This window comes from Neovison vison, chromosome 7, assembly GCF_020171115.1.
Source record: "Neovison vison isolate M4711 chromosome 7, ASM_NN_V1, whole genome shotgun sequence".
In the NCBI taxonomy this organism is placed as follows: domain Eukaryota; kingdom Metazoa; phylum Chordata; class Mammalia; order Carnivora; family Mustelidae; genus Neogale; species Neogale vison.
In genome coordinates, this window is record NC_058097.1 from 200303784 (window position 1) to 200328191 (window position 24408).

At 54.5% G+C, this 24408-nt stretch overlaps 2 protein-coding genes across 4 annotated transcripts; both read left to right on the top strand.

The window, feature by feature from the left end:
* Positions 1 to 1221: 1221 nt before the first annotated feature.
* Positions 1222 to 15180, top strand: DPF2 (double PHD fingers 2). Of its 2 annotated transcripts, XM_044259658.1 has the most exons (12): positions 1222 to 1328; positions 5707 to 5867; positions 6297 to 6404; positions 6730 to 6893; positions 8111 to 8203; positions 8574 to 8652; positions 9182 to 9223; positions 10275 to 10412; positions 10537 to 10665; positions 10762 to 10874; positions 11688 to 11769; positions 13855 to 15180. In XM_044259658.1, exons 1-12 carry the CDS (start codon positions 1297 to 1299, stop codon positions 13929 to 13931), a joined length of 1218 nt encoding a protein of 405 aa, XP_044115593.1. In that variant the 5' UTR covers positions 1222 to 1296; the 3' UTR covers positions 13932 to 15180. The 2 variants fall into 2 exon arrangements, with proteins under 2 accessions (XP_044115593.1, XP_044115594.1); XM_044259659.1 differs by lacking the exon at positions 9182 to 9223 and having other exon boundaries at positions 1223 to 1328.
* Positions 15181 to 16015: 835 nt separating this feature from the next.
* TIGD3 (tigger transposable element derived 3) lies at positions 16016 to 21033 on the top strand. Of its 2 annotated transcripts, none has more exons than XM_044259656.1 (2): positions 16016 to 16049; positions 19240 to 21033. In XM_044259656.1, the coding sequence occupies exon 2, from the start codon at positions 19256 to 19258 to the stop codon at positions 20678 to 20680; it is 1425 nt and encodes a 474-aa protein (XP_044115591.1). In that variant the 5' UTR covers positions 16016 to 16049; positions 19240 to 19255; the 3' UTR covers positions 20681 to 21033. The 2 variants fall into 2 exon arrangements, with proteins under 2 accessions (XP_044115591.1, XP_044115592.1); XM_044259657.1 differs by lacking the exon at positions 16016 to 16049 and adding an exon at positions 18285 to 18304.
* The last annotated feature ends 3375 nt before the right edge of the window (positions 21034 to 24408 follow it).

Genomic DNA, 24408 nt, shown 5'->3' on the forward strand with positions numbered 1-24408 from the left:
AATCAGCAAAAGAGGCTGAAGGAATTGCTGTCAACGTGTTCAGAGACCAGCCAGGAGAATGTTCATCTCAGAGACCCTGAAAAGGGCTTGAAAAAGGAGGGAATGGAGGGCACCTGGGTGGTTGGGTGGGTTGAACGGTGGATTCTTAATTTTGACTCACATCATGATCTCAGGGCGGTGGGATGGACCCCCCAGCCCCCCATCAGGCTCCACAGTCAGCTTATTCCTCTCCCTCTGCTTCTCCTCCCCACCCCTGCACGTGCTCCCTCTCACTCAAATTTTTAAAAATTAATTAATTATTGAAAAAAGAAAAAGGAGGGACTGGTCAGAATGTCATGGTGTCTTTGTTACAACCTGTTTCAATGAACCAGTGGGAACAAAACTGTCATTAAACTGGGCGAAAGGGTCTTGAAAATAAGTCAACAGAGATAGGGAGTATAAACAGAAACCTCGCTGTGAAAGGGTAGGAAGAAATGGGGTGATAAGCCAAGGCAACCACGGGCTGAAGGAAGGGCTCTGAATTTTTAAAAGGATATTAAGCCACGTCTGTATATGAATTTGCACGATTCAACAGTGAAGGAATAATGAGTGGTACAAAAGATTCACGCATAGTTGCAGGAGGGAAATTCTTCAGAGCCTAAGTGGAGGGACAGAAGTAGGAAGCAAGGGAGGAGGGTATCACTGACGTTGGTGGCTGGGTTTGGTGGCGGGAAGGGGAGGTAACTTTTGCCAAGACTCCAGTGTTCAGGCCAAAGAACTGCCCAGTTCGGGCGTCAGTTTTCCTCTCCTTGAAGAGGCACACGATTGGGGACCCAAGTGGATTGTGCATTACTCTTGTTTTCTGCGACCTACCAACTCCCTCCCCGCGCCCATGAGTGAAGGCAAGGGGTTAACCACAAGGATAAACGTCGGTGAGGCAGAGAACGCATAATGCTCCATCTAATCCAGCTCTGGGTCTCAAGTTTTCACCATCTTCACGTCATCAACCCTCTCGTTTCTGCACCAGGCCAGACCCTCCTTCTCCCGTCCCTCCCTCCACACGGAAGACCCGGGGCTCCTGCAAGAGCCTCGGGGCGCGCGCCCGTTTCCGTCGCGCCTGCGCATTGGACTCCCTCGACTCTACTCCCCGACCCTGGTGGACTGTCACGAAGCCCGTTCTCCCTGCCTCGTTCTCGGGCGCGCGCTTTCGGGCGGCGCCTGCGCAGAGGAACGAGGAAACCGGTTCCCCGGTGCGGTCCCGGCGCCTGCGCGCTGAGGGCTCCGGGCCTCCCGGCCTGAGGGAGAGGAGCAGGGAAGATGGCGGCTGTGGTAGAAAATGTAGTGAAGCTGTGAGTAGTCGTTTCTTTCTCTCCTAGGCCGGGAGGTCTTGTAAGGGGCCTGGGAGTAGGCGGCGGTGCGGGAGGGGACGAGGCGGAGGGAAGGACGTGCCCGAGAAGGCCTGGTTGCGACTCCTAGTAGGGAGGGCAACAGGAGACTCCCAAGAAGACGTTGCGCTTCTTTGGAAACTTGTGGAGGCCCTGAGGGGGGCACACGGGAGCCCCTTACGGGCAACCTCCCTGCGGCGCCGTGCGGTCTGAGCGCTCCTTCGGGCTCACGGTGGCCCGAGTATGGCGCCGTCGTTGCGTAGGAGAGACACAGTCCGGGTGCGCTTCCGAGACCAGACGCCTCGGTCCGGAGGGGCCGGGCCGAGGGCGGGCCCGGGACCGACCCGTGTCCCCACGAAGCCAGGCGCCGACCCCTCTGGATCCGCTGCCCGCGGCCGGTCCTGGAGCAACAGGCTCAGCAGCCCTTGTGCGGCTAAGCACCGCGGGGCTGTTTTGTTTTAACAGCCCCTTGACGATCGGGGTGGGGGGTGGGGGTCCGAGTATCTGATTGCCAAGACCAGAAGCATCATCGGGAAGGATGTGTTGAGGAGCAAGGCGGTGCAGAAGGGAAGGAACTTCAGGGGAGAGGGCCTTTGCACCAGCCAGTCCAGCCACCAAAACGGAACTGGACGGAAGCGGTCCAGGACGCCTCTGCAGCCTGGAGGGGCATCTAGGTCGGCAGGCTGCGCGCTGTGCAGTCGCCTTGTGCTGGTCAGGTTTCGAGCAAAGTTAAAGTTAATGGTGGTTGGGGAAAATGGAGCGGGGTCTGTTGGCTGTGAGTTAAAGATGCTTTGGGACTTGATTGAACCTAGCCTCCTCCCTGAAGAGATGGGTTCATGCCCGGTGGGCCAATAGAGCAAGCTCTTTTCAGTGGGTAAATTGGGCTTGATGCAGAGGTGGGAAAAACGGAGAGGCGACTCATTGCCCAGGCAGGGTTTTGGGATTTGGGCTGGATGACAGGGTAAAGGCTTGGAAACTGTTCTGAGGGACTCACAGCTTCTCATCTGCCCTTGTGGTGGCTGAGCCCCCACTCTTCCCAAGAGCCTTTTTAAAGAGTACATTGCTTTGCCCACCTCCCCTCCTCCCGGCCTGGAGCCTTTTCTTTGAGAATGCCTTCCCACTTCCATTAAGCTAAGTGCCTTCTTCTCCTCCTGTGGTTTTTTTTTTTTTTTTTTTTTTAACTTGCTTTCAGCTCCATCCTGCCTCCTCGTTGAGCTACCCCTCCTCCCAACACTATTATCTTTCTCTCTGATCTGCCCACTCCAGTTTCCCCCAGCTCTTTCTTCAGGCTGACATTTCCCTCAATTTAGAAATGTCGCTTTTGATCTACCATTTATATAGTTATTCTTCCTGACTCAGATGTTCTTTCTTTGTTTCCCTGCCTTTCTCTTTGTTGCTACCCCCCCCCCCCACACACACACCCCAAGCGCACTGTAAAGGGAGGTTTTACACAGGTTTCACGCTTCCTGGAAAGAAATCAGAGCTCCTGCCTTGGAAATCTTACTGTGCTGGGGGAATGTCAAACTTCCCTAGGTTTTAAGAGTTCATAGGTAATGAGATTTTATGTTGGAAGACTTTCTTCAGGGAAATAGAGTTGCCAACCCTTTTATGTAGTCCTAGAAGGGAGGAGTTGCGCATTTCAGCAGAGCACGACTCATTTCTCTTAAAGGAGCTACAGAGATTGTGAGGGTCACCAGCCCCTGGTTCGTGAGTGCTGGTCATGAGAAGCCAACGTTCTCAGTTCTAGCTGCAGAGGGCTGGGCACTGCAATTAATACATTTCCTTACAGACCTTGCCCTGCAAGAGGGGGCTTCCGTTCTTCCAGTACCGTCCTCACCCAGGAGATACTTTTCTGGAACTTCTCTTGATCGTGGGATGCCTGCTTTTTGAACAGCTGAGGTTATACATGGAGGTCAGGACTACTAGCTCATCTTTTTTGACTTGCATCTGGTTCTGGGAAAAGCATTTTCCCATTTATAAATTCCCTCTCGTTCTCTTAGTCTGTCTTCATCAGATCCCCTCTCCCCCTGACTTAGGTGTTTCATTCCCAGTTCTCTCACAAGGCAGTTTGCCACCTTCTGAAATCCCCTTAACTCCCAAGTGCTGTGACAGACTCTCTTATTTTCCCCCCTAAAACCAGTTGTAGCTTCGGTGCTCTGACTCTGCAGCCTTCGGCGCATCTCACCCTTCCTTCCATTTGACTTCCAGCGTCAGTATCCATTGCCATCAGCAGAAACAAAGGAGCTGCTGCGCTCGGCCTTGTTTATCCAATTTTCCTCTGTGTGGTGAGGACATGGCTGCCTCCTAAAGGCCGGCTAACGTGAGCCTGTTCCCTTTTTCTTCCACTCCCCAACACAAGATTCCTGCTTACTACTGCAAATTACAGTTATTACCACTCATTGAATCAAGTCAGGCAATCTTGTGTTGCTCTCGCCTCGTGTGTGGTGTGTCTTCAGTTGCTTGGGAACATACTAAGCTGTGCCTGCGTGGTCTATTGTGACCGCTCTGTGAAAGCCCCCTCGGATTCCAGAGCCTGGTTTGTCAGTGGAGCTTGAGTTATGGACATAAACAACAGAGACGCACTCTGTCCAGCTCCTCATGCGAGGGGTCTCCCTCGAGTAGAATATGTAGGAGCTTATCTAGTCCGGCTCCCCCAGGCCAGCAGAGGAAGCTGAGCTCCACACGGACTGACTGAATGTCCACATTCGTGGGGTGACTTGCAGCCGTGCAAGGTCTTTTTACTCCCAGGTCAAGATGTCCCAGACACCTTCGTGGATACTAGGGATACTGTGGGAAAGAAACCACCTCTGCCCTCAGTTTATTTACAGTGGATCGAATATGTAAAGACGGGTCACTGTCGTTCCAGTACTGACGCGTTTGTTACGCCCTGAGAATGAGAACAAGGTTGGTTCTGTGTACATGCTTCTTAGAACCAGGTAACTCCTGGCACTGTGTAGTTGTCCAGCTTTTTAAAGCACTTAAAGTTTTACCCTTACTGAGATTTCAGACTGAGTCTTCTGAGTGAAAGAAGGTTCTTTCCTGTATAATTTGATGGTGTGAGAATGGAAAAGGGCCTCAGATGGGCCTGTGAGCAAACAGGTTTTATATCACTCTAATGGCACTCGGGAAAAAAGTAGGATTCAAAGAAGTTCAGGTGTTTTTCACATGTTTTCCAGTGACTTTAAAATTAGCACATGTGGGGCGCCTGCGTGGCTCAGTGGGTTAAAGGCTCTGCCTTCGGCTCAGGTCATGATCCCAGGGTCCTGGGATCAAAACCCACATCAGGCTCTCTGCTCAGCAGGGAGCCTGCTTCCTCCTCTCTCTCTCTCTCTGCCTACCTCCCTGCCTACTTGTGATCTCTGTCAAATAAACAAGTAAAATCTTTAAAAAAATAAATAAATAAAATAAAATTAGCACATGGCATTAATTAGTTCACTCAGTACAGGTTCCCCCGACCCCCACTATTCAAAGTAGAGTGTTCTTAAGAAACTGTACATAAGCCGACATGGCAAAAAGCAAAAAAGCAATTGCCACTTCTTAAAAATGAAAATCCTCTCTAGATGTCTTCCAGTTAGTGAAAACAGGTACTGTTGTAGGTCTTTTATAAAAGTGAAGTGGCAGAAAGTTCACCATCAGACAGTGGGGGAAACCTGCACCTAGTACGAATTCAAAAGATCTAAAATGGCATATAGGAGGACCCCCCGCCCCCCAGCAGGTCACCCAGTTTTTCTCTCTGGAGGCCTACAGTTTCTTCTCTACTTCTTGTTACATAAATGGTAGCATCCTGGAACACTTCTCAGCACTGTACCTCACTTTTTTTCTAGTCGTCTTGGAGATGGTTTGATATCAGCACATGAAGAGTTTCCTTCTTTTTTATGGCTTAATAAAAATTTGTTGTGTAGAGGTGCTGTAGGTTGTTAACTATGTTTTAGTAAGGGCTCTAGATCTTGTTGAACTCTTCCTCGATTGTGAAAAGAAGCTAACCTGAGCTTCTCAGAGTCAGGAGGGTTAAGGGAGGACTAGCACAGGGCTGGACTCCCAAGAGAGGCACAGAATGAACGTTAGTTTCTCCCCATCTTTGTGGGTTAGGCTTAGGCCTGAGTAGACACATGAGAGATCATGTGTTCCTGATGGTAATTTATGAAGTGCCTTTCCTCATAGTGGCTTAGTGAAGGGGTGTGGTGTCCCATGAGGCGGAAACCGAGGCAAATAGGACCAGAGCTGCAGTCTCCTGGTCCCTTGAGCCTTCTAAAGAAGCAGATGGCAGGGGAGCGGGGCCACTCGGCACCTGTGCTCTGCCCTGCCCCAGCACATGCGCACCTGATCTTTGTGTCCGCCGCAGCCTTGGGGAGCAGTACTACAAGGACGCCATGGAGCAGTGCCACAACTACAATGCCCGCCTCTGCGCTGAGCGCAGTGTGCGCCTGCCTTTCTTGGACTCACAGACTGGAGTGGCCCAGAGCAACTGTTACATCTGGATGGAGAAACGACACCGGGGTCCAGGTGAGGTGAGGGTTCAGACTCGGGAGCACAGGGAAGGCAGAAGCTTCTTCATCTTATGTGATGAGCCAGCTGAGAGGGTTTTCCTCACTGCTTCCACGCGTGCGTGAATACGGTCTTGCCTGGCTTAGAGGCCCAGGGAAGATGAAGCAGGCGGGTTCGTACCAGCATCTCTGTTTTCTGCAGGGCTGCCCTACTGAGGCTGGCGTTGGGCTTCTGGGGAGCTCTGTGTTAGCCAAGGCCCTCGGACTTCCATCTGTTTTTCTTTTCCACGAACTGTCACTTCTCCTGCCCCCAGGCCCTCGCTGTCCATATTGCTCCCTCACTGTAGAACTTGGTGGGCAGGGGGTGCTACCCCTCTAGAAGGTGTTTGATGTTATTGCCCAGGACTGCGTTAGGCCTTGACTTTTCTATCTTTCTTCTTTCCCACAGGATTGGCCTCTGGGCAGCTATACTCCTATCCTGCCCGGCGCTGGCGGAAAAAGCGGCGAGCCCACCCTCCTGAGGACCCAAGACTTTCTTTCCCATCTATTAAACCAGGTAAAGCACACCCCTTCTTGAGCTGGGGTGTGGCCTGCTGCCTGTAAGGCTGGTAATCAGTCACCTGTTACGTACCCGGCCCACTGCTAGATCCTGAAGATGCTAGCATGGGTGAGATGCCATTCCCTCCTTTACAGAGCTCAGTCTGATAGAGGAGACAGTAAACAGATAACTTAATGGTGCCAAGTAAACGGGGTGTCTTGGTTCCTAGGCAGCCAGAGACCAAAAGACAGTGACTGGCGCATGGCTGGCCTAGCACTGTGTAGACCCAGAGCGGCCTGCTTTCAGCCCTTCTGAGCCTCGCCTCATCCTGACTTGCCTGCAGACACAGACCAGACCCTGAAGAAAGAGGGGCTGATCTCTCAAGACGGCAGTAGTTTGGAGGCTCTGTTGCGCACAGACCCCTTGGAGAAGCGAGGTGCCCCTGACCCCCGAGTGGATGATGACAGCCTGGGCGAGTTTCCTGTGACCAACAGTCGAGCACGGAAGGTATAAGATGAACCCCATGGCTAAGGGAGCTCTGATGGAAACCAGCCTCCTCTTTATTGGAGGCGACCCCGTATTCAGAATGGAAGCAAAAGCTTTGGGCCAGGAGGAAGGCCCCTGGGGTTCTGGTCCTGCTCATTCCCTTGTTAGCACTGGGTACTGACTGGCTTTGCTATTAGTATCCAGTTTCTCCTGTTCCTTTTCTTCTCTAAGTGCAGACTTTCCCCTCATTCATCGTCTTTGTCACATGTTCTCTGGTGCCTGAGGTTACATGGGTGAAGCAGGCCTCGTCCCTACCGGCGACGAAGATAAAACTATGCCCAGAAATAGTAAGAGTTAAAACTATGGCAGGCACTGTGCTAAGTGCTGGTTCATCATTTTCTCTAGTCTCTACAGCCATAGGAAGTAGGTACTGTGGCCCCTGTTTCACATAACAGGGAAGCTGAAGCAGAGCAGTTAGGGGAAAAAAACTTCCTATAAGCCCACACAAGTTAGCAGCAAAGGTCTTTTTTTTTTTTTTTTAAGATTTTATTTATTTATTTGACAGAGCGCCCACAACTAGGGGGAACAGGAGATGGAGAAGCAGACTCCCTGCTGAGCAGGGATTCCCAACTCCGGACTCGATATCGGCACTCTGGGATCATAACCTGAGCGGAAGGCAGACACTTAACCGACTGAGCCTCCCTGGCACCCCCAGAGCTCTTGATTGAAATCTAAGAAGTGACTCCGTCTATAGAGCATGCTACTCTTGACCTCGAGGTCATGAGTTCAAGTCCCAGCCTGGTGTGGAGATTACTAAAAAAATAAAATAGACTTTAAAAAAAATTAATATAAGAAGTGAGCTGTCAGAAGGGAACCACTGATAGTATGTTCCTAGGGCAGCAGATCAGAGGCAGGAGAGAGCACAGCTACTTGGGGTAGCAGGGAAGACTTCATGAAAACATGGCATTTGAGTCAGCCCCTTGGAGAGGGTGGAGAAGGCACTCTAGGGGAGCAACAGGAAAAGAGTCGAAAAGGAAGGAAAGCCCAAAGCATGGAAAGGAAAAGGAATGGGATTCTGGGGTGTTACAGGGCAGCCATGAGGAATGAGGCCAGACTGGAGGGGCCAGCAGAGGGCCTCCGCCCACGGAGGAGGTTCTGGGTGGCCTGGCCGGGCCCATTGCGGGGGACCTTCTGGAGGTACATTGTATCTGCCCATCGTAATCCTTCTGTCCACTCAGCGGATCCTAGAACCAGAGGACTTCCTAGATGACCTGGATGACGAGGACTATGAAGAAGACACTCCCAAGCGTCGGGGCAAGGGGAAGTCCAAGGTGAGGAGGCAGAGCCCGCCTGCGGCTCCCCCTGTGCTGTTGCTTGTGCCAGGTTTCCTCTTGAGTGAAATTAGCAGTCACTTCCCCGGGGAGTTTACTCCTCAGGTAGACATCTTTGTTTCGTTGTGTTTTGTTTTTTCAAAGATTTTATTAATTTATTTGACCCAGAGAGGGAACACAAGCAGGGGGGTGAGAGAGGGAGAAACTGGCTTCCCATAGAGCAGGGAGCCCGGTGCGGGGCTCCGTCCCAGGACCCGGGATCACGACCTTAGCTGAAGGCAGACCACCCAGGCACCCTAGGCCTAGGCATCTTAATAAGGGGATCTCTCTGTTGGTTTTGTTTTGTTTTGTTTCGTTTCGTTTCTGGCAGGGTAAAGGTGTGGGCAGTGCCCGTAAGAAGCTGGACGCTTCCATCTTGGAGGATCGGGACAAGCCCTATGCCTGTGACAGTGAGTGCCTCGCGAGTGGGCGGGTGGTCCCTGCCTTGGACCCAGCCCCTGCTCGGGATCTGAGGGGAGGGAGGGTTATATTCTTGCTCAGAGTGGTAACAAAGGCCTGAATGCTTTCTCCTGCCTGCTGACTGGTTCCCTCTGAGACCCTTGGGAGGTCCCAGCCTCTGCTGCCCAATGGGTGGGCCCTGCATGCTCCGGGAGAGGTTTCTACTGTCCCCTGGGGTGGGGTGCTGGGGCGGGGGGCGCACACAGCAGGCAGAATTGGCCCCTCTGTCGACCACATCCAGGTCTGCTGGCCGCAGTCAAGCCAGGGCCCCCGTCAAGCCAGGGCCCCCCAGAGTCCAGCACCGAATTTTTCAGTGTCTGCTCTCCCCCTTTTCTCTGACTCGCCCCGCTTCTGTCCCTCCACCCTGGGAGCACCATCGCCGCTGGTTTCTCTCTCGTTTGCTCCGCTTTCCTGCTGCTGCCGCTCCCGTCTCAAGTGTATCAAGGCCTTCTTCTCATGACTTTTCTTTCTGTCTTTCAGATAGTTTCAAACAAAAGCATACCTCGAAAGCGCCCCAGAGAGGTAGCTCTCTCCACTTTTCAGACTTTCGGTTTTCCTATCCCTCTTCCCTCCTCCCTTGTTTCTCCCGCCTTGCTCATCTGCGATGCTAGTGTAAACGTCTCTGGAGTGGCATGGGGATAGGAGCAGTGGGCTTTCGGTCGTACTCCACTCCTCACGGTCCTGGAAGCTGCCTTTACCACCGCTTGTCTCCCACAGACTTGCTCCTAGGGCTGCTCGGCCCCGCTGCATGGGGTGGCTTCAGAAGTGTTCTCAGGAACCACTACAGACAGATCCCTCTGCTTCCCCTTCCCCGGGACAGACACTTGGTGGTCAGCTCATGTTTCTCACCGTCCTGCCGCCTCCTCCCATCCTTGCCCTGTTCCCTCCTGCCGGCCCCCTTGCTCTTTTTGGTATCACTGCTTAAGAGTACAAGACGCCTCGTGGGGATCTGCTTTCCTTGCTGAACGGTGGGGGGTGGGCAGGGCACTGACGTGGGAGTGTCTTCCAGCTGCCTTGGGGGCCAGATACCCCAACAGACTTACTGATAGGTGATTCCCCAAGGGATCCACTCCCTACTCCTGTATCCTCATTGGGCAGGGGTGAGCTCTGTGGTATACATGGACAGCTTGAGCTTCCCATGGTTATTGAGAGGTCAAAAAGTCTGGAGTCTCTTCCTTCCCTTTTTTCCTTCCTGCCAGATTACAGAATTTTAGAGATTCCCTTCCCTTCCTGACCTGGAGCTCCCTCCCCCACACTAGTCCCAGGGCAAGTGGTAACGGGGCCAGGGTTCAGCCTCCCAGACAGCCAGTGTGGAAGAGCAGAGGTGGCCGTGGGCTGGGGTGTAACAGAGGCCAGAGCCATGGAAGCTGGAGAACCCCAAGGCCTGATGCTCCTCGCCGGAGGCAGGTGGCCGTCACTGAAGGCCTGTCGCAGACAGAGCCCACGGGGGCAGGGGTGGTTGCCTCTGCCTCAGCTGGAGCCCCTCAGCTGGGGGGAGAGGGGGGCGAGGGGGCGGGGATGTGGCTCTCTCTCGGATCCCAACACCTTTCTCTGTCGTCTTGTCCCCACCCAGTTTGTGGAAAACGTTACAAGAACCGACCAGGCCTCAGTTACCACTACGCCCACTCCCACCTGGCGGAGGAGGAGGGCGAGGACAAGGAAGACTCGCAGCCCCCCACCCCGGTTTCCCAGAGGTCGGAGGAGCAGAAGTGTAAGCTGGCGCGCCGGACGCGGGGCAGGGGGAGTCAGCCGGCCCCCGGGAAGGCCTCCCTGCAGGGCTGCTGGGGGCCTCGAGGCCCCCGGGAGCCCACGCGGAGCTCTTTCCCTCTCTGTAGCCAAGAAGGGTCCCGACGGCCTGGCCCTGCCCAACAACTACTGCGACTTCTGCCTCGGGGACTCCAAGATCAACAAGAAGACGGGGCAGCCTGAGGAGCTGGTGTCCTGCTCGGACTGCGGCCGCTCAGGTACCCCCCCCGCCCCGCCCGGGGCCAAGGGTCCCCCCCAACCCCCTGCCTTCTGCCGCCGCCGCCCAGGTGATGCGCCCCTCCTCCCACCCGCAGGGCACCCGTCTTGCCTGCAGTTCACGCCGGTGATGATGGCGGCCGTGAAGACCTACCGTTGGCAGTGCATCGAGTGCAAGTGCTGCAACATCTGCGGCACCTCCGAGAACGATGTGCGTGGCCCCGCCCCGCGCCCCCCGCCCCCCGCCCCGCGGCCGGCAGCTGCCTCCGGGAGCAGCAGACCTTCTCTGGGCACTAGCCCGGTGTCAGACGCCGTTCCAGGCACTCAGCGCTAAACAACGGCAGGGTCCCCCCTCCCCGACCCCCCACCGTGGACTTGCCGTCCTTGTGGGGAACAGGCAGTGAGCGAGGAAAGGTTGTCCAGTGTGCCGGGAAGAGAGCGGCAGCCGTGGTGGGCCAGGCCGCTGGGTACCCGGCGTTGGTGGTCAGAGCAGCCTTCTCCAAGGAGGCGGGGCTGGGGTAGAGATTCGGTTGGTTCAGAGGGGTCAGTCCGAGAAGGTTTGCAGGCACAACGTGCCCAGGACAGGAGCGATGAGGCCGGGGACCTTCAGGCAGACGGGCCCAGTAGACCGAGGCAGTTGGGCTGGTGGGGGCCTCCCTACAGCAGGAGCGCAGTCGGAGAAGGGATCGGAGGGTAGGCGTCGCCAGGTCTGAGGGTTTAATTGGGAGTGATGTGCTCTGTCTTAACATTTTTAAAAGAGAAGTTTCCTCTGTGAAGACTAGCACGTAGGGGACAAGAGTGGAGGCCGTGGGCTGAATTCGGAAGCTGGTAGGGTTCAGGCGGTATGACAGTGACTCACTCGGTCTGCGTGGAGAATTTCCTCCAGAAATTCGCAGGTCTGCGCTTCCCCGCCAGCTGCCTCGCCGCCCTCGGAAGAAGCAGCAGTGTCTGCAGAAGCTCCTGTCCCTGTCCACCCCCACTGGTCACTCACCTGCCCCTTCCCCCTCCTTCTTGCCTCCTCTAGGACCAGCTGCTCTTCTGCGACGACTGTGACCGCGGCTACCATATGTACTGTCTCACCCCGTCCATGTCTGAGCCTCCTGAAGGTAGGTTGTCCTGACCTCTCACGCAGAACAAGTATCTTATTAGTGACCCGGAAAATAATTGTACAATAAGTGAGTTCTCCTGTGTGTTCTTCCAGATTAGGGAATAGACACTTGTCCTTCACTTAGAATGCTTTCCTAGCATTTCCGCTTTGAAGGTTTAACGTTCGCACATTATCACCAGATACATTTAGAAATGCAGAAAATCAGCAACCAAAGAGAGACCTGCGGCTGAGCGGAGTCACCGGAAGGAGTGCTTTTGCTTTCCTCCAGGCAGCCCAGGGAGCTGGGCTGAGTTCGTGGTTTGTCTCATGCAAGGCTTTGGTATCAGCTCTTCGAATGTGATAGGTTTGAGTGTGCATTTCCTCTCTCTTCCCTTGCCCAGGCTGGAAAGGTATTGAACCTGGAGCCTGAATGGGTCAGTCTATCCCTCCCATAGTTCGCTTAATAATGCTCCCGAGTTTGCACAAGCTTTTCAGCCAAACCGGTGGTGGCACCAGAAAGCGGCTGTCTCTCTGCAGGTGCCCCACCGCCGGCCAAATCTCTGTGCCTAAACCCCTCCTTCACAGAAATCCGGGAGCTTACTCAGGAGGCTGTGCGTGTCCAGTGGCTTTTACTGTGCACAAACGCTGTGGGCCCGCAGCAGACAGGAGAAGGCGCCTCACTGTGGTTAGACTAACCTGTAATGTAGGTCACGCTGCTGGCGCCCCCCCAGGGAAGGGGACACGAACAAAGTCTGCAAGTCCTTTGGCAGCTGCAGGGGAGCACACCGCTGTTGTCTCCTGTCATGCGCAGCTTCTGAGTCCACTTCGGGGAGAAGTAGCGTGTTTCATCTTTTATTTTTTTTAACCATGAAATACCAGTTTACAGACAAAATTCCACATGAACTGTAGAGGGGCCTTCATACTGGAGTACTGTCAGAGGTTGAGGTAGTGAGGAGCTGCCGGGAGCTGAGGGAGAATTCTCTAGAAGCCGCAAGGTGGGCTAGGCTCTTAGGTCAAGGGGTCCGCACACTGCAGCTCATCGGCAGCCAAGCCCAGCCGCAGCAGCTAGCATGTGTATAGCTTCTAAGCTAAGACTGGTTTTCACATTTTTTTTTTCCAATTTATTTATTTTCAGAAAAACAGTATTCATTTTTTGGTTTTCACATTTTTAATGGTGATTTAAAAAAAGAACATGGGACCAAGACTATATGTGGCTCTCAAAGCCTAAACTATTTAACATTCTGGCTGGCTGTTTACAGAGAAGCCGTCCAGCCCCTGTGCTATTGACCTTTGGGTTAGAAAGGCCCTTCTTACATTCGGAGCTCCCCATGTCTCTGCAGAGCTTATAAAAGGTCTGGATTCTTTCCCCTATACACATCCACATCCACAGATAAACATTGACACTAATTTTGAGGCATTAAGGACTAATTTTGTTGCTAAAAAAACACACAGAAGAACACACACACACAGAAGAACACAACCATAATAAATACTAATAAGCAAAGTTTGAAACACTTACTTTTCAAGGGACGTTTCTCCCCATCTATTCTAAGAGAGAGATCGTAACACATTGGGTCGTCACAGTTCACCCCCTCTTCCTGTCACTGCTCCTCGGCCTCTTAAACACCTGGTGGTGAGTGCATCTCACCTTTCCATGGTTCCCCAGAAAGCTGTCTTATGTGGAGTCAAAACTGGTTTCTCTAGAACCACTGTTATGATCTTCATCCTGACCTTTGGGGCCTTGAGAACAAAGTCTGGTTCTTCTCTAATCACAAGTGTAAAGCTGGGATGCTTTAAAAATTTAGTCTGCCCAGGTGCTCCTAGAGATTCCAGATTTAAGAGGGCCAAGAGAGCCTAGGAGTCTGTATTTGGGAATAGTCCTCCACGTGATTATTTCTTTCATCACCGTTGGGAATTATTTTTCTTGATATTTGAAGCCCGGGAAGTTTCTTTTAGCTCAGGATAACCATGGAACTTTGGTACCGCAGAACATCTCCCCGCCTTCTCTAGCTGGTCCTGCTCCTGGAAGGGAGGTGTGGGGAGTGGCAGGACAGCACCTAGGGTGGTACGGGACCCATGCTGACCCCTTTCTGCTTCTCTGCAGGAAGTTGGAGCTGCCACTTGTGTCTGGACCTGTTGAAGGAGAAAGCTTCCATCTACCAGAACCAGAACTCCTCTTGATGTGCCCCACCCCCGCTCCCCCTCTCCCCCCGCCGTACATCTAGGGCTGTTTCTCTCTTCCTCTCTTGTTTCTCATACCCACCTTTCCCTCCTCCTCTTTCACAAGTCCAGAGAACCTCGGGTGGTCGTGCCAATCTGCCTTTGGCAGCAGCAAGCTGAGGCGGCAGCTCTGACCGCCTCTGGCCCTAGGCCCTCAGGGAGAATGGAGCTGCGCCTTGCGCCAGGGCACTCCTGCGGCCCAGCTCCTCACTGCTCTCCATGAAGTGCTTTCACTCGGCCTGCCTTGGGCCCCGGCCCTGGCGATCACAGGGTTCAAACCGTGTCCTCCGAGTACGAGTAGGAGAGCAGCTCACTTTTCTCTCAGCTCTGCCTCCACTCTGGTCCCCAGGGTTTTCCCTTCCCCTGGAGGCGAGCCAGACCAGGGCCTCTGCCAGGAGCAGCTGGGAGTGAGCGACAGAGCAAGCCCGAGGCGGCGCTTGTAAGGAGCTTTCCAGGCCCTTGGTGCTGCTTAGCCTCGCTCCCTCCTTCCCCCAGAGAGGCTCTCTGCAGCTCTCTTTCCCTGCTACCCAGGATCCTTCGCCCAAGCCAGGATGCTCTTGGTCACTCTCCTTGCTCTGCCCGGACCCATCCCACCCCACCCCAGGGGGAGTCGCAGCTTCACCTGATTCTTCCTTGTGCGCACCTGGCTCGCTCACAGGTGGTCTCAATGACCGAAGCATTCCCCGCCCTTGGAATTTCCTGTCTTCTGCCTCCCCTCCTATTCCCTTTGGTTTTGTGGGGAGAGGGGAAGAATCAGGGGGCCAGGCCAGCAGCTTGGGGGCCACAGGGAGACGTTGGATAATGTGCCTGTTTTTTAACTCGATGAAAAAAGCCTACCTCCAGAATCCCCTTTTTGTTCTTCCTGGACCTGGACATCCAGCTCCTGCCCTTGACTGAATTGGGAACTTCTGCCTCCTGCTCTCTGTGTCCTGGCCCCTGGGTCACAGGGAAGCCACATAGACATCCCTCTCTTCCCTTGCACACTCGCTAGCAGCTGGTAAGGTCTTCACATCCTGATTCCTCAGTTTTTCACCTGGTGACACTGACATGAAATAGTGGAGGGAGATAGTCCATGCCAGAACCCCCTGGAGTGGCCTTCCCCTTGGCTGTGGGCAGGCCCTAATTCACTGACCCTTTGGAGTTGAGGTGTCTTTCTTTCTTTAGTTCCTGTATTCTAAACATTAGTACAAATAAACGTTTTTACACAGAACTCCCTGCTGGATGGTTTATCCCGACTCCCTTCCCTCGTTGAGAAAGTCATTTCAGCCTAAAACTTCTCTTCCACAGGTCAGTGGTTTATAAGTGTTTTGAAATAACAGCTTTTTATCCCAAATTAAAATTTTGCTATAGCCTAGTATGTAAAGCAGATATAAAATTGAGTACTTTGATATCTTTTCCTGTTTTTAAGATTTTTTTTAAGATTTTATTTATTTATTTGACAGAGATCACAAGTAGGCAGAGAGGCAGGCAGAGAGAGAGGGGGAAGCAGGCTCCCCGCCGAGCAGAGAGCCCGACTCGGGGCTTGATCCCAGGACCCTAAGATCGTGACCTGAGCTGAAGGCAGAGGCCCAACCCACTGAGCTACCCAGGCGCCCCTGTTTTTAAGATTTTATCTGTTGAGAGAGCATGAGTGGGGGTTGGAGGATAGGGAAGGGGAGAGAATCTCAGACAGACTCTACCCAGCACAGAGCCCGACACAGCTTGATCTATGACCCTGAGATCATGACCTGAGCCGAAATCAAGTGTCTGAGGCTCAAGAGACTGAGCCACCCAGGTGCCCCTTTTAGTTCTAATTTCTTCATGTAAATTCATGTTCTAACAATTCCTTGCTAGACAAGACAGGTTGTTTTGATCAATACAAAACGGGTTAAAATCAACATTAGCATCCTGGGTCTATATTTTGGTTTGTTTGAAGGTAATTCTGCTATACTTGTATATGCAAGTGGTGACAGTCTTCTAAAGGTTAATCTTGGGATTTTAGATACTTCAAGTGGGTTCAGAAGCTGAATCATAAATACAAAAGAACGACAGAAGAACATCGTAGTGGGACATGTGAAAGCTTTGTTCACGAGCATAGAGGTACCTCGACTTCGCGTGCCTGGCATTCCTTCCTTTACCCGCCATAAGCGTGAACTCCGCCCGCACGGCCGCCTTCCTTGGGGAATGTTTATGTGCACAAAGAACAATGCCTTTCCTTGCAGCCAACATTTTGTTGTTGACGGCTTCCATAATGGATCTGTACCTCACTTGAAAGTGTTTTGTAGCTCTTAAACTTTTAAGATTTTCCTCAATCAGTTATGAACCCCCTGAGGTATCCTTAGGGCTTTTTGAAACAGTCTGAAAACCACTGAACCGTGCTCACTTCCGCAGCACATACACTGAAAAGCACTGACCCACGGGAAAGCCAGTGGCCTAGGCCTCCGCGTTCAATAAGTAAGCTGGGTGTGCTCTGAGCCGGGAATTGTGTTAGTAATAGAGCACATCCCCTGTCCTCAGGCTTTTACACGGAAGTAGGACAGAAGCAGAGGGAGTAAAGCAATGATCCTTGGTGGCTGAGTAGGAGCTAGAAAAAAAATAGAAGGAAAAGAAATGTGGGGGGGGGGGCTGTAGCAGCCTAAGAGAAGATATTTGGAAAAGGTTTGCAGAAGGTGGGTTTTAGCATGGGACATAGAAGGATGGAAAAAGGATCAGGCGTAGATTGGGTTGGGGAAGGTAGCCTGTGAGGCAGAGAGACAGGGACACATCGTGGCCCCGGGCTTCCATCGGAGCTGGGAGTTGGGGAGGGAAAGCAGGCTGAAGTTGAGGATGGGAACACGCGACCACAGGCCATACCTTCAGTTGCTAAGAACAGGCAGGACTGAAGATTACTAAGGAAAGGACTGATATTAGACCTTAAGTTTAAAAACTTGAATCTTCTGGCGCCTGAGTGGCTCAGTCGGTTAAGCATCGGACTCTTAATTTTGGCGATTACCCTCATGATCTCAGGGTTGTGAGATCCAGCCCTGCGCAGACCCTGGAGTCGGCTCTGCACTCTTTTTTTTTTTTTAAGATTTTATTTATTTGACAGAGAGAGAGGTGTGAGATCACAAGTAGGCAGTGAGGCAGTCAGAGAGAGAGAAGGGAGGAAGCAGGCTCTCTGCGGAGCAGAGAGCCCGAACCGGGGCTGGATCCCAGGAGCCTGGGATCATGACCTGAGCCGAAGGCAGAGGCTTTATAACCCACAGAGCCACCCAGGCACCCTGGCTCTTCACTCTTAAGAAAAAAAAACTTGAATCTTGCCAACCACTATCAAAACTAATAAAAATTAGTCCTTATTTGCCCTAAATCAGAACTGGCCATGGGGCACCTGGCTGGCTCAGTCATGAGAGCATGCAACTCTGGATTTCGAGGTTGTGAGTTGGAGCCCACGTTGGGCATGGAGCCTACTTTAAAAACCAAAACGGGCGCCTGGGTGGCTCAGTGAGTTAAAGCCTCTGCCTTTGGCTTAGGTCATGATCTCTGGGTTCTCGGATCCAGCCCGGCGTGGGGCGCTCTGCTCAGCAGAGAGCCTGCTTCCCTTCCTCTCTCTCTGCCTGCCTTTCTGCCTACTTGTGATCTCTCTGTGTCAAATGAATAAATAAAATTCAAACAAACAAACAAACAAACAAAACAACAAACTGGCGCCAGGCAAGTTCTAGCCCCAGATGGACCGATCAACCTGAGGCCAGCGCTGTCCATGGTAACAGCTTTTGTGTGGCTTAAAGCTTTCATCCATTTTCCTCACAACCAGTCGGTGAGCGGTATTAGCCCTGTTTGGTAGATGAGAAAGCTGCGACTGCCTAGGTCACGGCTAAGAAGGCCTTGAGACGCCAGATCTGCTCTCCGGCCCCCGCGCTGCCCCGAGGCTCCTCAGGCCCCAACGGCTGGCGATGCCTCCGGGACTCCCGCGGGCTCTTGGCTCCGCCTCACCGCCGCTCGCGCTGGAAGCCCCGCCCCCGAGAGGGCCCCGCCACTTCCGCGACGTCCAATGAGACTTAGCTGGGGGCGGGACGGGACGTCATTGAAAGCCAATCTGATGGGGCCTGGGCGGGGCTGCGGCGGGTGGGAGCTGAGCTGCCGCACCGCGGTCTTCCCAGCCGGGAGAGAGCCCGGCGCGGGCGGCGCGCACGGGGCCTTCCTGTGCGCGCGCCCGCTGCCCGCTGCCCGCCGCCCGCCACCCGCGCAGCCCCTCGGCCCACTCGGCCCTCCGGGTCGCGGCGCCCGTCCCTCCCCTGCTCTCCCGTCGCCGCCGGGACAGGGGCTCCGAGCTGAGCAGAGCCGGGGCGGGGGCGGGAGCCGCGGGACGAGCGCCTGAGGTGGGTGCAGAGCGGGAGGCCGGGCGGCCGGGAGGGCGGGCGGGCTCCTGGGTACGCCCCGCCGACCGACCCTGCGTCGAGGTGGGGAGAGGCCGGCCAGGTGGCGGAGCCGGGCTCCGGGCCTGCCTCGGTCCCAGGTGCTCGTGCCCGCGCTCCTAGTACCTCTCCCCAGGCCACCTCCCTCCCCTCTGGGGACACTCCGTCCCTCTCGCTGCCCTCGGCCTCCTCACCCCTCTTGCTGTTTGTCGCCTGTGCACCTGCCATCTCGGCCCCGTGCTCCCACTCCCTCTCGCTCTTCAGGCGGGACCCCCGCCCAGTCTTACCTCCTCTGCACCCAGCACCAAATTAGCCTCACTCCTCCTGCCCCCATCTGTCGCTCTTTGTCGTCCGTACACTTGTCACCTCAACTCTGCTCATCCACTCGCCACCCCGCCCCCAACATCTTCATTTAAATCCAGCCCAGGCCATCATCCCTCTCCCCCTCCCAGGGACTACCCAGCCCCGGCCCTGTTTATCCCCTACACCTGCCCCACTCAGCCTTGGCCCCCTGTCCTCCCCTACCCACACTCCTTTGTTGTCTCTGCAGCTGTCCCCTTGGCTTTATTCATCTTTCTCCCCTTGATCCCAGGCCAGACCCCTTCTCCCTCTGACCAGTAAGCCACCCCCCTCCCCAGCTCTGCTCTGGCATCCCTCTGGGTCCGTGCCCAGCCCACGGCTCCCTCAGCCTCGCCATTCCCTTCCGTCCCACCCGGCCCCCTGAACACCTGCCCAGTGCACCCTCTCACGCTCTCCCAGCTGGCCCAGTCTCCCCTAGTCTCTGCCACACAGCAGCCTCTTTCCCTGTCCTCATATAATCTCTCTGCCTCCCTGGGCTCCTTTCCTGGCCTCCTGGCCTCGGCCCTCCGGACCGCACTCACTGTTTCTTACCCCCACAGGGGCCGCGGAGAAGCCATGGAGCTGAGCAGCAAGAAGAAGCTTCACGCCCTGTCCCTGGCTGAGAAGATCCAGGTGCTGGAACTCCTGGATGAGTCCAAGATGTCCCAGTCAGAGGTGGCCCGGCGCTTCCAGGTCTCCCAGCCCCAGATCTCGCGCATCTGCAAGAACAAGGAGAAGCTGCTGGCGGACTGGTGCAGCGGCTCGGCCAACCGGGAGCGCAAGCGCAAGCGGGAGTCCAAGTACAGCGGCATCGACGAGGCTCTGCTCTGCTGGTACCACATCGCCCGGGCGAAGGCCTGGGACGTCACGGGGCCCATGCTGCTCCACAAAGCCAAGGAACTGGCTGACATCATGGGCCAGGATTTTGTGCCCAGCATCGGCTGGCTGGTCCGCTGGAAGCGCCGGAACAACGTAGGCCTCGGGGGCCGCCACGTACTTGCGCCCTCCTTCCCCCCAGAGCCCCCTCCCCCAAGCCCCACGTCCCGGGCCCAGCCTCCTCTTTCCCTTAAAGACTTCTCCCCAGAGGACGTTTTCGGCTGTGCCGAAGTGCCTCTGCTGTACCGGGCCGTGCCCGGCAGCGGGGGGCCCTGTGAGCGCGTGCGGGTGCTGCTGTGCGCCAACAGCAGGGGCACGGAGAAGCGGCGGCTGCTGGTCAGCGGGCTCCAGGCCTCGCCCAGGTGCTTCTTTGGCGTCAGCAGTGAGGCCCTGCCTGCCTCCTACCACCCTGACCTGGGCATCCCCTGGTCCGAGTGGCTGGCCCAGTTCGACAGGGACATGGGCCGGCAGGGGCGACAGGTCACCCTGCTGCTGGCGGCCCGGGTGCTGGAGGAGCTGGCCAGCCTGCCCGGACTCTGCCACGTGAGGCTCCTGCCCCTGGCCGCTACCACGGCCGCCCCCAGCACGCCAGCCCTGCCCAGCTCCGTGGTCCGAGCCTTCAAGACACATTACCGGCACCGGCTGCTGGGCAAGCTGGCCGCCATGCAGAGCAGGAGGGCCGGCGTCTCGCTGGCAGAGGCCGGGGCGGGCCTCACAGTGCTGGACGCGCTGCACCTGGCAGCGGCGGCCTGGGCCAAGGTGCCCCCGCAGCTCATCGTCAGAGGCTTCATCCAGGAAGGCCTGGCTCCCTGCCAGCTGCCGCCAGCCCCCAACGAAGCCTCCGAGCTGCCTCTGGTCCCCAGCGGGCTGAGTCTCCAGGAGTTTGCCCGCTTTGTGGACCTGGAGGGCGAGGAGCCCTCATCTGGAGCGTGCAAAGAGGAGACGGGCGCCGAGGCGGAGGAGGGGGTTGGGGAGGACGGCTTCCAGCCCCTGCCCACCAAAGCTGATGCTCTCCGGGCTCTGGGCACGCTCCGGAGGTGGCTGGAGTGCAACAGCCCCTCCCCTGCGCTCTTTGAAAAATTCTACGCCTGCGAGGAGGAGGTAGAGCAGCTCTGCTGCCTGTGAAGTGCCCCTCAGGGCTCGCGGGGGCCTCTCCTCTCCCGTTTCCCATGGAAACGCCCTCTCTAGAAGGCAGACGGGAGGCTGGTCTCTTTCCCGTGGAAATGGAGCTCTTGTGAAAGGTGTGCGAGGGAGACACGCTGGGAGACCCAGCCTAAGCTCTGAGAGAAAGTTGTTCAAGCCTTGAGAAGAGGGGTTGAAAGATGGGGCGCACAGCGGGGTGAAGCTAGCGCCTAGTTTCCAAACCTCTAGGGAGGCTTGGCCTCGGGAAGTTGGAATTGGGGCTTTACAAACAGGCCAATCCCTCGAACTCTGTGTTTGAAACAGTTCTGCTTCTGGAAATAAAATTTGTAATCAGAAAAGAAGTCAGGGTGTTAATTTCCTAGGAGGATCGACCACGATTCTTTCGGTTGGCTACTGAGGCTTGCCGCACCTCGGCTGTCTGGGCTGCGCCGGCAGGTGACCGGCGGGACGCCCTTTCTTCCAGCAATCCAGCAGGAAGCGCTCTCGGGGAATGGGGAATCCTTACCCACTGATAGATCCTGAGTTCTGCGGCTCTCGGACTCTGCTCTCAGATCGAGGCTGGCAGGTGGTGTTAGGAAGGCGGGGACCAGGCTGGGGACAGTCTGGGGAAACCAGAAGGAGCCAGAACTGGGAAGAGTCACGTGTTCATCCGTCCATTTCACAGCATCTCTCCAGCAAGCCTGCGGGGTGAGACTGCATAAATGGCGTCCCCGCTGGGCGGGACCTTGTGACAGCAGAGGTGCATCGTGATTAAAGGCTGTCACCCAGGCACGTGCACAGTCCTGTGGCCCCACAGAGCCCGGGGAGACTCCTGGAGGGGTTGTGCCCTCTGAGCTGCAGCCTGGCCGGTAAGGCCAGTCCAACACAAGGGGTGGCGGGCGCGGACGCTGACTGGAAGGGAAGGAGCACAGTGTGGTGGGCGGAGGCAGGTGGCCCCTCCAGAGCACATGGGGAGGCCTGGGGAGCAGGAGGGCTGTTTAGCTCACTAGACCTGGTGAGGGGGCTCCCCAAAGTTCCTCAGTCGGGATGAGGACAGGTCATTCGTGGGGGTTCTAGAATAATTGGGATGTGGAGGGTGGGTCGAAGATGTGAGAGCTACTGGCAGACACAGTCCGAGTGGTCCAGGTGGGAGATGGGTAACCTGAGCCAGATCAGGAAGTAGGACTTGAAGAGGCTGGATTCACCTGGAAAGGCCATGGGCCATGGGCACAGACGGACCTGGGCTGGTGAGGAGTCCAGCTCTGGCCAAAATCTTGTGGCCTAAAAGGCAGTAGGCCATCACAAGTCAGTGCGGGGCAGCTTTTGGTTTTGGGGATACTGCGGTCCAGGCCTCAGTGCCCACAGCAGCCATGCAAGCAGGGGGAGGGGCAGAGGGAGAGGAATAGTCTTAAGCAGACTCTGTGTTGAGTGTGGACCCTTATCCAGCCACCCTGGGATCATGACCTGAGACCAAATCAAGAGTCAGACACTTAGCCAACTGAGCCCTCCAGGTGGCCCGGACAGCTCACTTTTAAACCGTGCTGAGCCTGCCTGATGGTCTTCCAAACCCCAAATCCTGTAGGTTTTCCTCACAGATTCCAGTTTTCCTACCTATCTTCCACTGTCCCTTTTCTGAAATCATCCCAGTTCTGACCTATCTCCTTAAACGTTAAAACCAGAATTCTATGACCTCTAAAGACCTGACCAAAGTAACAAGGAAGGGACACAGCAGCCCTCTGTCCTGGGTGCTGTATTCCCGTTAGAGCAGCTCAGCCTGACGGCCATATTTCTGCCTTCCACCCAGAGCCTTTCTTTTAAAGCCACAAAGAACCATTTCCTTTCGTGCACTGCTGTCCTGTAACATTCTTGTCCTGTTTGCAAGCGACTTCGTTAGTTCATTCAAACACTATTTACTGACTTCTTTGCTTGTGGGTCAGGCGCTGTTCCAGGACCCTCCAGCTCATAGAGAACAAGACAGAAAGGATCCCTCCTCTCCAAACCCTTCTTTCTGGCAGAGGGAGATAAAGAAGAGACAAGCAAACCAATAAACGTGGTCATTTTAGAGGGAAATCTGTGCCAAGATGAGAATAAAATAATGATGTTTTTGAGAGGGGCTGGGAGACGGGAGTTAGGGAGAAGGCCTTTGGGCTGAGTCACAAAGAGTAAGGAAGTGTTCTCTGCCCAGGGAGCAGCAGGTGCAAACATCACAGGCCGGGAGCAACTGTCCTGTGGTAGAGAGTGGGGGCGTGGGGGGTCAAGCAGAGGAGGAGGGTGGAGAGGAGAGGAAGGCAGGGGCCTCGGGGTCACATTGTTCACAGTCATCTCAAGTGAGACAAGCAGTTCGGAGGGGTGGTCTTGGTGGGGGCCTGATTTGGATAACGGAGGAACACACGTTATGGTTTAGAAAATCAGATTCTAGTCACTGTGTGAAGCTCATATGGGAAGTGGGGGGGGACACATGCGGAAACAGGAAAACCAAGGAAGTTAGGAAGCTACTGCATTCCGTGAGACCTGATGAGTAGGAAGGAGAGGAAGCAAGAGGACACCTGCTGTGCCCAACGGAGCGGAGCTCTTACCAAGGTCTGGTGTCCCTTCCCGCCCGGCAGGCATCACCAACCGAACAGTGAGGGCAGGACAAAGTGCGGGCGTTGTTTCTGTTTATCTACAAGCCTGTGATGAGTACCCTCTGCTCAGAGGGCGGCAGAGGTGAATAAGACACAGTCCCTGTACCTAAGGAACCAGCGAGAGAACTAGGAAGTGACCTATATATAGCCTGGGGGTGGGGGAACTCTAGATCTGTTGCTTTTGTTTCTACTGATTCTTCAACTCATGGTAGCTTTTTTCTTTGTGTGTCTTTTAATTTCTGGATGTGGGAATCATTTTTTTTAATATCTTATTAGGTTTTTTTGTTTTTGTTTGTTTTTTTTTTATCTCTGGAAAACTTGAAGGTCTGATTTAGGGAGCCCTTTCAGAAGAATGTGTAATTACTCCCACCAAGCACGAGAGGGCGCTACTGACACGCTAAATTAATTTCTCCGGGGAAAGCTGTTTCAGACCTGGAGTACCGTGAGTAGGCCTGTGGTTCCCGGTTCACAGAGGGAACTCTTACTCTTAATTCCTGTCCAGCACAAGGGAGAAGTAGGTTTCTTTGTAAATTCCCTTTACTGGTGGGTGGAGGTTTTCTGGTTTACCCTTTCGCTAAAGGGGTATCCTTTTCCAGAATCTTGGTTTAATTTATGAGTCTTGGATCCAGCGCCCCTGTGGGTGTCACTCAATGTCTAGTCTTCAGCTCCAGGAAGTTCTTTACCTCCAAGGTCTCAGCATTAGTGTGAGCCCCAAGGGCAGCTCTAGTTTCAATACCCCGATTTGCCCTTGGGAAGTTCTTTTACTTCTTGAAAAGTTAGCAACGGTTTTAAGATCGTGTTTGTAATAATAGATCTGGAATCCACCTGCCTTGTAGAAGGAGGGCTCTAGGTAAAGTCTAGAGCACCAGTCTGCCAGAAGGGATATTGGGAAGACCAGGTTTTTTGTTTTTTGTTTTTTGTTTTCATTTACTCATTCATTCATTTGTTCAAAGCCCTTTATTGAACAACTCTTGTGTGTCCGCTAGCATTTTGATGATGAACAAAAAGAGGCAAGGTCTCAGCTTCACAGAGCTCATAGCTTAGAGGAAGGACAATAATCATAAAAGAATCATATGCACAAAAGTCTGTGATTCCAGATAAAGTGGG